This window comes from Streptopelia decaocto (genome assembly GCF_964273445.1).
Source record: "Streptopelia decaocto genome assembly, chromosome: 1".
NCBI lineage: Eukaryota > Metazoa > Chordata > Aves > Columbiformes > Columbidae > Streptopelia > Streptopelia decaocto.
The window spans coordinates 88,232,918-88,246,814 of NC_138663.1; the positions used below are offsets into that span (position 1 = coordinate 88,232,918).

At 39.5% G+C, this 13,897-nt stretch overlaps 1 protein-coding gene across 2 annotated transcripts; it reads right to left on the bottom strand.

Annotated features, from left to right (window-relative positions):
- Positions 1–7,886: 7,886 nt before the first annotated feature.
- Positions 7,887–13,897, bottom strand: CREG1 (cellular repressor of E1A stimulated genes 1). Of its 2 annotated transcripts, none has more exons than XM_082059891.1 (4): positions 13,544–13,897; positions 11,451–11,570; positions 10,079–10,263; positions 7,887–9,527 (listed from the first exon to the last, which is right to left on the bottom strand). In XM_082059891.1, coding segments are annotated over exons 1-4 (600 nt in total). In that variant the 5' UTR covers positions 13,838–13,897; the 3' UTR covers positions 7,887–9,526. The 2 variants fall into 2 exon arrangements, with proteins under 2 accessions (XP_081916017.1, XP_081916016.1); XM_082059890.1 differs by having other exon boundaries at positions 10,075–10,263; positions 13,544–13,894.

Sequence of the window (13,897 nt, forward strand, 5' to 3'; positions counted from 1 at the left end):
ACTCAGCCTCCTCCCCATCAAAATATAACTGGCTCAACAGAAGATTGCTGAGTGATGACAACAGTAATACTACTAATACATTTCAGGATCAGAGCTTAGGCTGGGAAGAAGCACAAGTATCTTGATGAACAATTACATTTTTCCAAAAGAAAGAAGAAAATGCATTCCCAGCAGGCACAGGAACAGGACTGGTGGTAACTATTTCCCAGTAGTATGAAGACTACTGGCAGGGTGAGAGTTATTGTGCATATAAGAAGTAAGGATTTATAGTCTTTTGAAAGCAAAGTAAATTGAAGTTCTTGGAAGAAAGAGACCAATAAATTTGCCACCTTTCTGTCTGGAGTAACGAAGGCTAATACACTGATATAACAGGATTATGCTTTTTTAAAAAATAGTTATTGTATATTGTACCAGCCAATATAAAAATTATCCATTTTACTAGTACCAAAACTTAGCACTGCATGCTATTCTGTGATACCTCGACAGCACTACTGAGCCTCTGCTCCCTGCCTGGCCTCAGAGGGGTTTTCGTTTGTGGCTCTTCTACCTCAAAAGCTGCAAGGGAAGCCTGGAGATGGACTCCGACCCACCACCAGGCAGAAGGCAAAGCACTGCCCATGAGAGCAACCGTGCATCGAAGCTGAAAGGGGTGTCTTTAGTCCCAGAAATGGCTGTGCTCATGTACACAATCTATAGCCCGACATAAGCCAGGTAAAGCCCTTTCTGTCCACTTCACCATGTAAGGGAAGACTGGCTGGAATAAGGAATTAGTGATAGGAAAAAGACCCCTGTGCTCCCACTGCAGGCTGCCTAAATCTCACTGACACCTTATCCAAAAGCTAAAATAATATCATACTAGTTATCGATATTTTTAGGTAACAGTATTTTCAGAGGAGCAAATGGCACTGCTCATCACTATTCTGCTGACCCCTGTCTCCTCCTGTTATTGATCATAGCTTCTCCCTTCAGCAGAAAGCCAGCAAATTATCACTTGGAATAAAGAGTTGAGGCCAAAGGTAAGGAAAAGGAATGAAGAGCTGTATAAGAAATGGAGATTAATGGCAGCAGTAGGCACACTGGGAGAACAGCAGTTGGGCCACTGTGTTTTGATGTCTAGGTAGGGAAAGGTCAGCGGAACAGAGTATATGGACTTCATCTACAAGTGTGGTTAGAGTCAGAAAAAGGCTTTGCATGACAGTGCCTCTAGAAATTCTCTCCTCCCCATCCCTCAGCTTTTGAAATAAAGCAAGTTTGTAATTACAATCTAAATACAATGAAAGTATAGAAAAGAGCAATCATGCCTGTATTATGAGTTATTCTCACAACAAGCACCACATGGGAGATGCAAATTGCATGCAGTCGAGGAGTACAGAAAAAGATAAGAGGAAGTGGTCTCCTCTCTAGGAAAAAGCTTTTCTGTGTTCATACTGCTTGCAATTACATGATGAGGAATGATTTTCTTAGGGTCTCCTTTTCAGCTTATTTGGTCACTGCACTGCTAGGAATCACGCAGCAAAAACTTCAGCACCTCCAGCCCAAGTTGTGTATTAGGCAATCTCATACGTGCATTTTTCCAGCAGTTTAAACCACACTGATGTTTCAGTTTACTCCCTTCAGCCAGATCATAAGAACTTTGTTAAAACTAGACTAGAAATAAATGTCAACACCAGTTCAGCTGAACCAGCAGCTATTTTTCTCAATACAGACAAGGATACAGTGGAGACATAAAACCCTCCCTGCTGTGTTAAGAAAAGCTCTCAGCTAAACTTGACTCTTTAAACATACAGGTGGAGGAAAGTGCCATTTTAAGAATGACCTGCACTGGGAAGACTGCAAGATTGGATCATGGTTCCTGAAACACAATAGGTCAGGGAACTGAAGTGGTCTCCAAGTACAACTCAGTTGTGTTTAACACTGGTTGCAGTGCAGCTCATTATCTGTGAGGATAACATCTTTCATAAAATACAAAGGTGTGCATTCAATTGGTTCTGTGTATCAATACACCATTCTTTCTCTGGACACAAGAAGTCCTGGAACAGCTCTAATGCAAAGGGCTGATCCATGCCCAGAAAACATTCCCTTTTCATGCTTACAGGTTATGCTTTGACTGTACTATTAAAAAAAAAAAAAAAAAAAGCTGGGTTTGCAGTTTTAAAAGGAAATAAATGAAAACTAAAAAACAAACCCACACCACAGTTAAGCTGAGGATTAAAAAAAAAATAACTACACACTGCCCTCTGGCTCCTGTATGGCTACCACAGAGAGCTTGCCTGTAATCATCCCCACAGACTGCTGGGACTGAGAACAGGTCGGTCACCACAAGTTCTCCTAAGCCTATTTGATACGGTTAGTTCTTGCAGGCAAAATTAATACCTATATCACCTGATGGAAGAGATGGCCAGCTTTAGAGACAGGAGAATCCAGACAGACTGCAGAGACTTGCCCCGCTCCAGCGGGGAGTGACAGCTGTAGTGCTAGAACTAACTCAAGTATCAAAACAATTTTTTGAGACATTCACGCAAAGATAACAGGTGTTAAATAAGCAATAATTTTCTCCAGCGAGCAAGCTGTAGCCCCCAGCAAGGTATGCCATTCACACAGTAGACTTAATACACCAAAGAGAAAGTCTGCTGTTTACAGTGTGCAAGCCCACAATTTTTATTGACAAAATGTTGCGGACTGACAGTCCCACACCGCTTCACTGCATTTCAATACACTGTAGTGCCTTACAGTAAAGCTTTGCTTCACTATAATTGGGTCCAACTGTGCTAAACCCCTTGGAATGCAGCAATTAATACTTATTTAGTGATAATTGCTGCATTCCAAGAGGATTAGTCCCTGCCCTGCACTTTTGCCAGTATTGCAAACTGAGAGCTGGAGAGACGACAGCGTCTAACTACAGGTCTTGCTTTTCAGCTCCCAACAGGGAGACGAGATGTTGGTCTCACTACAACTGTTTTCTCTGTGTGCGAAAATGCTGCTTTTCCAAGGCAAAAACACTTGACTACCACTGCTCCTTGCAGCTGCACTGTACAAATAGAAACCCTGCCGCATCCAATGAGGAAAAAAAAAAAAAAACCAGACACCTGCGCAGTATCATAAAGGCAAACACAGCCATGAGTGTATGTTTCCTATGGGAGATGATAAACAGGCCCTGATGCTCTCTAAGAACTAATTTCTATTCATTATTTTGGAGGTTTTTTGTGACTAGCAGTCCCCTGCTGCCACTATGGTCTTAAAATTTTCAGTGCAACATGGGTTTTGGAAACCTATAAATGAGATGTTAGTAGAAACTTAAAATGCACCCTCTCTGAATACTCAGTTTTGAGACTATTGAATCTGTAATATCCAATTGTTTCCTCCCCAGTGAAACCTTTATGATCTGCTCTGGATTTTTTTTTTTGTAATGCACTGGAGAGACCACTGCTTATGTCATATCACAAGAAGGAAGCACAATGCTACTTTCTCACATCATTAACATTTTCACCTGTTAATCGCAGGTGAGTTTCCCTGATTACATTACAGCATATGTAGAAAAATTTAGAAAAATTCTGGGACTTTAGCACTAAACATACATTCTGGAAATGTCATTTTTACTTACAAAGCACATTTAGTATTTTTTTTGCATGGCTGTAAATACTGTAATTAAACATCAATGTTATGTCTTGCATGAATATAGAAGTATTGTGAAGCCGGATTTTAAGACCTGTGACAAGTATCTTAATTTCCTTTATTTTCTTCCCATCTTCACCCCAACACATACCTCTTCTGCATTTTTCAGATGCTCATCTGGGGGTGGAAACTTAATTAAATGAACTTCATTTAAGCATTTAAAACAAATGAAAAATATAGCTCATGCTTAATTAGGAAACTGGTTTTGGCTAAATGACAACAAGAAAGAACTATGTGGGGTTCCTACAGCCACATACTGTGGGTTTTGTGGAATTATTTCTTTACGTCTTTAAGCGATGGCTTCATTTCTAGAAACAGTTACTTTCAAACACTGGCTGACATTCAATAGGTTCCATTGGCATAAAGCATTCTAGAAATACAAAGTATCTTCAGTGTTTTCACATAATGTACCTGCTTACATATACACTGCCTAGCATTTCTTGAAAGTCTTTCTCCACATTTGCATGCACACATACGTACATCCCCTGCACGGCTTTGCCAAGTTAGTCTGTGCTTGTAGCAACCAGGAGTCATCTTGTTTTTAAAAAGGCATTTCTCTCATCTAAAGGTACTAAGGTGATTTACAAGTATTTTACCTGAATCTTGCAAACTGGTATCTGTTTACACCTTTATAGATTTGGGGGGGAGGAAAGTAATGATAAAAAATGACTAAGGTTACAACCCAAGTCAGTGACAGTAGCAAAAACAGAGCTACAAGCTGCAGGAATCAGAACCCAAAAGTAATGGGGAATTCTTAAGGTTTTTCTCACTAGGATATAAAGAACAAGAGGAAAAAAATAAAAAAAAAAAAATCAGAACAATCACTACGGCCATCAGATTATTTGCATAAAAAACAAACATCCACTTAATAATACAAAATTTCATCCTTTAAGATACTAACTGCATACCTGGGATCAGTCAACCAGAAGACTCCAGACAGTTCTGCAACCAGCACAATTAATGAAGCTCAAAAAGCACGACGTTTGTACCTTTAGTACACATGAACTGGGTTTTGCTTTCTCTCTTTTAGGTCTTAATTATCATGACATATGTATGACCTTTGTGGCGTCAAGGTCACACTATGTGTCTCAAATTTAAATCAAAGTGAGTAAAAAAAACAAACCTGACAAAGGCAAGTGTCCAGACAATATAGTTACTTAACGTCATTTCCACAGAAAGCTGGGCTCTGAAGAACATTAAGTACTACAGCCAGAATGAATGAGCCTTGCACTCTAATCTTATTACACTATAAAATTCAACACAGAAACTCTGAGGAAGCCTCTAAACGCAAAAGTTCTTAAATCAAGAAGCCCTGGCAGCAACTCCAAGAGTTTTGTATGAGAAACTTACAGACTGAGCTTCCCAGCAGGGAGAACACAATTGTTGGGGAGTACCAAGGACCAGCGGCTCCTCCAGAGCTGGGAAGCTGGCAGGGCCAGCAGGGCAGCGGCCTCCCCACCAAGGTGCGCGGCCCCACACAGCACCTGGACAAGAAGAGCGGGCTGAGGTGATAGCAACGTGGGTCAACCACAGTTGAGGCAGGTTTGATGTCCAGTCTGTGGGCCCAAGCAAGTGGCAAAGGCCTGAGCTCCAGCACAGCCCCCAGGCAAACAGGAGAAGGTTCAAAGCAGGGTTTTCCCAGCTCTGCCTCACCAGCCAAACACCTGCACACAGTCATGGCCACCCCCAAAGCCCTGGAGGGGGACTGGGGGGCACCCAAACCATCACAGCCCAGCGTGATTAATTAGCTGTTGGAACTTACAAATCAGAACCAGGTGGTTTAGTTCAGCTAACAACTAGCCTAAGCCAAAGCATCTTCACACTGACAAACACCATCATTTTGGATGCTTACAGTCAGTAAGATCTGAGAGAAATAAACACTACAGAGCCTGGTGCTCCCACTCTATGTTCAGAGGTGTTCTATACCTGCCTCCATTTCCTTTACTAGAGTTTCTTGATTTAAAAACCTTTAAATCATTTTCAGGGATATTACTTCTGAGCACTCCATACCACAAAATGATTACAAAACACAAAAAAATGATGAATGTTTCTTTTTTAGCAGCTAGCGGACTGCTGTGTTTATGGAAGAAAGCATTCATAATGTAAAGCACTGTAGAAAAATAATTTGTTTGTATCATGCCCCCTGTCGTGTGCTTTTCTAGTATCTTTGAGTTATGATGAATCCAATAACCAGTTTTAAGTATTAAACATTTAACAATCAGCCCAAATGTAAGTCTACGGCACCCTCTTGTGTTCAACAACAATATAACAAGTTGATTTTGAATCTTTCTAGATTTCTTGTGGAAAAATCTGTTGAAATCAGGAAAGATCTGTTGAAAACCAATCCATCTATTGAGTTATTAATACTTTTTGTATTAATCTAATACACTGATTGAGCTACCTCTATTTTATTGTGAAGATCACAGATAGAGCATTAAATAACTAAGAAATCAACTCCAGATAGAACTGAATAAAGGATTAAATTAACACCTGATACAGATAAGCTCTATTCTGTAATGATATAGCACGTTGCAAGAATCTACTGGGCAAAAGTCTCACATTAAAACACAAAAAAGATATAGAAAATCAAGAAGTAGACACACAAACATGTCAATGAGCAAGATTAGTAGACAAAGGAAAAACATGGCTATATCATTAGAAAGACAGGCTTAGATTATCCTAATTAGACTACCAGCTAGTAAACATCCTGTGAGGTGCCTAAGGTTATCCCATGTCTCAGATTCTTATATATGAATGGAGATACTTAACCTCTTGTGTATGAAGAGTGACTTCATTACTATTTAGAATATGCTCAGATACATCACAAATGATGTGGTGAAGGATACAGACAGTAAGAAGTCAAAATGCTGATTCATTGTTTACAGCTGTATTAATTTATTATACTCAGTCGCTTCTAAGCCACAATATTACTCCTAGATATTAGGAAAAAAGGAAACAAGCTCACAAGAAAATTCCTGAAGGAGCCTAATACAACAAGGTGAGCACCATGAGAAAAAGGTAAGGAAAAACAGCACAAACACTGACGACTATCTTGTGTTAGTGATATAACATTTACACACCTATTACTAAGGGAGAAAAACAGAGAGATGTTTAGTATGAATGATATCCTAGTCTGCTTTACATTCCACTTCTACGTTAAAAAGTCTCTTTATCCAAGTGTTGAATGAGATGCATAGATAGAACAACTCCTGACAGTTCTTCTCTGATTAAGCCTCAAATCCAGCTCTGTACATGTAGCTTACCCAGTCCGTTGTTCACCACCTTCCAGAAGAAACATCTGGCTGAGGTCCTCTCAAATCTCAAATGTGAAGTGATTTAGATGATGTAAAATTATTCTAATGAAATGTAGTAGTATTAGCAAAATGCCTAAATTGAATTGTTACCAAAATCCCTTCTACTCCCCATCAGAAAATACTTGGGAATTGCTACTAATGGGAACATCAAATCCAACAAAGCAAAACAGGCTTTATTCTGCATCAAACCGTCAAATGAAAGTAATTATTTAAAGGTCTTGTACTGCTTTTGGCTGAGATAATTTTTTCATAGTAACTTCTGTGGGGCTATGTTTTGAACTTTTGAAGAAAACAGTGTTGGTATCACACCAGGGTTTTAGTTATTGCTTTAACAGCACACCAAGGCCCTTCCTGCTTCTCACCCTGCTCCACCAGTGAGTGGCTGGGGGTGCATGAGGAGCTGGGAGGGGACACAGCTGGGACAGTTGACCTCAATTGACCAGAAGGATATTCTGTACCATATGGCATTGTGCTCAGCATATAAAGCTGGGGAAGAAGAAAGGGGGGGATGTTCAGTGATGGTGTTTTGTTTTCTGAAGTAACCACTAACACACAATAGAGCCCACAGATAGATAGAACACATCAGAAATGCAGCAGCCCTAGCCAGAAGAAATAACCGAATAAGGCTTCCTTGTATTCATTTTCAGAAACCCCACTGTTATTATTTTATGTTACATTTCCCAGTATTGGATGCAGAAAAGAAAGTGAAACACAAAGATGCTTATTCCAACCAAGGAGGGAAAGCCAGGTGTAACAGGGGTGTGTCACTATTTACTCCAGCGAGCATGAAAGATTCCAGAGTGACAATAAAACAAGAAATCTGAAGAGGGGGTGCTTGCGTGAAAGACAGCGTGAGGGACAGAAGTATTCTTGAATGTGTAAGAAATAATATTCGACACCACTTGTCAAAAAATATTTTAATTTTAACAAAAGCCCAGCATGATCGGTCTCACACATCATAAGTTATGGAGTGACGTGTAACGTGTTCAAGTGTCCCCATGGAAAGGATCAAGTCCATACCAGAGGATCATTTCAGTTTCCACAATTGTTATGCCTTATATAAAAATATTTCCAATTTCATATTTAATATCAGCGTTATCTGTTCAACGTAAAGTGCCATGTTGTAAGATTTTTTGATCCTAAATTAATTTTCAAATAGTAGAACAGAATATGTTTGATACAATAACAAAAACATTTTTCTCCCCCTTTGCAAAGGAAAGCTTAATAAGTTACCTCTAAAATACTTTCACAAATCATTACAGCATTTGCAAAAAGTAGTCATATAATAATGACATTAAGATGTAGAAATGAGTTGATATGACAAATTCCACTGTTCTATTTAGGGATCTGCCTCTAAGGAGTCTAAATTATCACACTCTTTACTCTGTCAACTAGGTAATATTTGCTCACTGTAAAATCAACTTAATTGTTCACAATCACTTTTGGATATTTGTGAACTTAGCACATGGGAGATGAGAGAGGATGTAAAAAGGTGCTAATTTATTTATTGTGATTGTGTATGGCTTATTTTAATGGAGAATTAATTATACACACCTTTAATTAATTTCATTCTCTACAAGTCGTGAATCATCTGTGTCCTACTGTATTATTTCTTTCACACTTTTGGGTTACTAACCCAAAATTTCTGCGTGAGGCTTCCAAAACCAATAATCTCCCCAGTTCTACTGTTAAGGGTAATAAAAGCTGATACGTTGCTATTTCATCAGACTAATAAAGCTGAAGATTTTACAGTCGTAATCAGAAAACATTTACCCTTTACAACATTATAATTGAATTCACAAACCACTACTCTACTTATACTAAAGTCAGATACTTTAGTTATTACCACCCTATATCTATTAAAGAGTCGGGGTATATGGCCACTGCCAGCTGAAGAGTTATGAAGAACTTACAATGAGGTGTATGTGTAGTTTGCATAAACACAATTGTATTCTATAGCACACTCAATACAAGTAGCAAAATAGAAAAATGGCTCAAATGAGTGTATTAGCATGCAAAGAAAATTCTTAACATAATTTGGGAACTCAGCATATCATTTGCCATTGTAATACAGGCCACACTTTTCATTCCACAGTCAGCTGAGCCATCCTGTATTACTTTGCCATAAAGATCTAAACTAAACTGGTATTAACAATAAAATAAAATTGGAGAGTGCTCAGATATTATTTAATGAAGGTACTGAAAGGTTTAGAACTGCACTAATCCTTCAGTTTCCAGTAAACACAGACTTTCTGAATGAAGACTGTCAGACAGACATCTTTCCAGAGTCATGTCCAGTGAATAAAATTTAATTAAGGCTTATACGCAAAGGTTTTTGAGTATGGCATGATTCAAGTTGTGCTAGTTAGTGAGAATCTACATTTGCTTCAGAAGAGTTATATAAGCTCATTAACAATGCAAGGTGTTTGATTTTTTGCATTATTAATTCAGCTCTATAATACCTACAAAAAAAAAAAATCTTTCCTGAAACAGCCAAAGTAATTCATTTGTATACCAGCATCACCAAGGATCTTCTTCCACCTACAAGGAGTAAGAATAGAAGTGAAATTGAATGCCTAAGTGTTGACTGCGCTAAAACATATTCAAAAGTTTTGAAGACTTAGTTTCATGCAGACAATAGAACACAATTTCTCTGTACTTCAATATCATAATTATAGCTTCAAAAGCAATGTTGTTTTGAAAATATTAAGCAATATCACTGCAACCCCATTAATACAGCTTCATAAACGCTGAAGTATTTCACTACTTTTAACTATTAGACCAAAACATCATCTGTCTTGCAATTAATTCAAACAATGGCCAGTAATTGTGCCCACTCTACAGGAGTTCTTCCTCCCAATAAACTGTATTTAAGCTGAGGTACAAGTGCAGTTAACCATAGATAGTTCTATAAATATTATATTGTTAAGTAGTGGATCTCACATTATCTTACTTCAGACACTGCATCCAGTAGACTACTTAAGACATAAATGTGTATAAAAAACAGAGGTAATATACACAGTTAATAATAAGGAGAAGTTTTACAGGATTCAAATATAATGAGATTAAGCATACAAAACTCAAGTACCTACTAAGGCTTGACACTGTAATATTCTTCTGGTGTCACAATTTTCAATCCACCAAAGTAGTCGAGGACCCAAATATTGGTGATGTTGAATTTGGCAAAGAACCAGTTATGATCCTTAGGCCAAGTTTCCATTTCAGGGTGGCGACTGAATAATGCTTTCTTTGCTAAGCCCGCTTCTGAATCATTCACCTAAACAATAACCAGCAAAATATTACAGTAAGATATGGTCATGTGAAGACAAATTTCATCTAAAAAACCCCACTGCTGCCTGCAGTGTGCTTTTTTTCAGTTTAGCCACATCTTGTCCCAAAGGACTCATTACTGGCAGAGTCCACTCATCTTCAGTGTGATGTACAACTGTACACAAAACAGACTTTAGTATTAAATCAAAAGAGAGCTTTTAAAGTAGGCATAAGCAAGAAAGTACTTAATCAACACAAGAATAAATCTTTCAACAAATCACAAAACAGAGACGTATGGATTCCTGCTGAATTATTACAATGCAATATTTTAGGTGTAATTTTACCTTGTCTGCACTGCTCACTCAGACACAAACAGATCCAAACATGTTCAGATGCATGCAAACAAATACATATACACACAAATACAATGATACAACAAGCTGAAATGTGTGACAGTACTTAATATACAATGTGCAAACATTTAAAGGGTTAAATCAATAAGTTCTATCTCCAGGTTTAGTACAAGAGGAACTCAATAAAATAAACAATCCCATGATTGATGAGAAACTCATGACAGCAATTAAAGGACTGCTGGAGTGTAATGTCCAAATATCTGAGGTGTGAAAACACCAAAGAAGAATTTAGATTATCATACAAGAGAGACTAATGATGATTAATCCTCATCCTCAATCATTACCCTCAATAATGGGATTAAGATCTTCAATGAATAACACGTGCAGTTCTAAATGCCTTCTATGGGACACCAAAGTACTGGTGCACAAAAGAATGCCATCAGGTAACACAATGTACTTCCTCCGTCTCTAGCATCTGTAACTTTATAGCTGAGGTTAAAATGCATGTCACACTACAGGGACTTTGACACTTCATTCACAAGCAAAATGTCTTAGACTTCTTAGTTTCAAAACAGGTCTAGAGGAATGAAGGGGATTTCCTTCATTTACAGTATCATCCTCCCAAGTTCCTTGCTTGATACATACTAACATAGCTCCTGAAAATATCAAGTGGTAGCTTCATTTTCCTCACACAAACTGTGAGGTAGCCTTCTGGTATCAGAGCACATAATGTCTCTTCATATACTTTCACACTGAAATTCTAACCTCCCTCTTCTCTGTCCACTAGACAATACTATTTGATGCACACACTCTTGCCCAGTGTCAACTTTCAGCTGCTTACCTTTACAATACTCCCACAGAAGATTATGTGGGCACAGAGAGGATTCTGGGGATCATATCTGTGCTTCTTGCAGTAAGGAGTCTGTGCCAAAGACACAGTTAAGGAAGCATTTGAATTGATCTGAAATGCAAACAGTAAGACAACTGGTTTACATACTTTCGCAGAAAAATGGCATACCCATCATATTTTCAGCTTTTGGTACTTTATTCAGCTCAGTATCACTGGTAAAAATAACAAAGCTGTCATGATCTTTCCCTAACTGTATCTGAAAGCCTACTCAGATGAGCTCTGATCTGAAAGAAAGCTCAGTTTAGAAGTGCGCTGAAGTTTCTCACCATAAAATGCAAACCTCACAAAACAACACTCCTTAAAACTCTGAATTCAATATACAGTCTAGCTATTTCACATTCAAATGATTATATACACCAATTTACATACATACAGGACAGTACAAAAGACAAGGACGTACAGTGAAATTCATTAAGTTAATTCTGGTGGAAGGACAAAGGGTTACTGAAAAGGTAATCAACTGAGTTTCACAACTGTTGATAAAATTTGTTAAAACAAAACCAAACACACACTCCCATCAAAACGAGCCTCCCAGCTGCCTCCAAACTGGTCAGCTGTTTTGAAGTTATAATTGAATTTTTTAAAGTTAGGTTTAAAAAAAATCTTGAGTATTTAAGACACCTAACCTGAAGAATTAAAGAATCTGTATTGTTTTTCTAAAATTAATTTGGTGAACACAGCTTGGAAAAGTACTGGTGCAGAACGGGGTTGCCTACTGTGGAACATCACATACTAAAGTTCACTATCTCCCAGCAAAGAAAGTTCATGTGAAATTTCATTAAAAGAGCCCATCTCAAAAAGAACCTCTGAAAAAGTCACTTAAACCCTACACACGGTACCGCTGGACTGATTAAACTGGAGCAACCCCATAACAGATAGGAAGTTGCTTAACTAAAAAAAGCTGACTCATGATTATTCAGCACTATCTCCTACCAGACATCTCCCTGACACGTGACAGTCAAATGTTTCTGCCCTCTAACAGCAGAATAAGGATCTGTTGAGGGGCCTTCTGAAGGCAAATGTTCATTAGCAGTTTATACCATGATATTTACATTATTCTGAAAACGGAAGCTTATAGATGGGTTGGAGAAGATTACTACACAAGATAAATTAGGTTTTCTACAGCACTTAGATACGTAATTAAACTATTCTGAAGTAAAAACTAAAGCTTCACGGGGAACAAACAAAAAAAGGTTTACAGTAAAACAAAGTCTGAAAAGTTTCCATTATTTAAGTTTTGTGTTTTACTAATACTATAATAGTTACTAGGGCAAAAACAAGCTTTCTAATAAAGGAGGCATACAATCACTATTTGCCTTACTTTTTCGCCATCTCGCTCTTGACCACAGCCAATTACACACACTCAGAGCCTCAGCATCAGTCTGCTGCCTTTAATGGGGAATTTCCCTTTACAGTAAACTCCAGAGATTTAATTACTCTTCCTTCTGTAGTCTGTGTAGAAGCCCTCTTTGCTCAAGCCCCACATTGCCATTTTCCAGACCTTTTGACATGTTTTTGTGAAGTTCTCCCTGTTTAAATATTTTGTGGCCCCTCATTTCCCTGGTCAGTGCTCCTAGAAGCTTCAGCCACTTCCTTTACCAGAGTGCTGCTTAGAAATGTTTCTGACCACGATCAGCAAGAACTTCTCAGGAGGACTACTGAGTGTCCACACAGAGAGCACCACCTTACATTTAGATGTTGAAGGGCTAATAGTTGTCCCTAGGGTTCACAAGTGGGGTGACACCCGTGGCACAGCCAGCGAGCACCACGGCGTTACCTCCAGAAAATGCTGGGGCGAACCTCGATTCCTATAAAGGAAACTCCAATTGCCACTTGCTACTGAGATTTAAAAGCTCAGACAACAGAGGAAAATATGACATCGCACTAGTAACCTGCATACTTTAAAGTCTCCTTTATTAGAGTCACTATTTACATCGGGACAGCCCTCCCAGCCCTCCTTCCCCGGCTGGGAGAGAGGGCAAAACCCCCTCGCCCTTGGCCGAGCCTCGGCTGCTGCCGCTCACCTCCAGGTCCTGCACGGAGATCTCCATGTCGGTCAGGTAAAGGTAGGGGACGCCGCTGCCGCTGAGGGGCCCCGGGGGCCCATCGCTGAGGGAGAAGATGTTGGCGAAGGGGCGGCCGCGCAGCCCCTCCTGCGCGGAGAGCGTGGCCAGCGCCCCCCAGTCGCAGTTGTGCAGCACGAAGCGCGCCATGCGCGCCGCCTCCTCCGGCGGCGGGATGGCCCCGCCGGCCGCCAGCAGCAGCACCGCCGCCGTGCACAGGAGCAGCGACCCCGCCATCCCGCACCCGTCCGCCATCGCCACCGACTGCCGGGCACCGCAAACACTGGCCCACACGCACCCTGCCCCGCGCGGAGA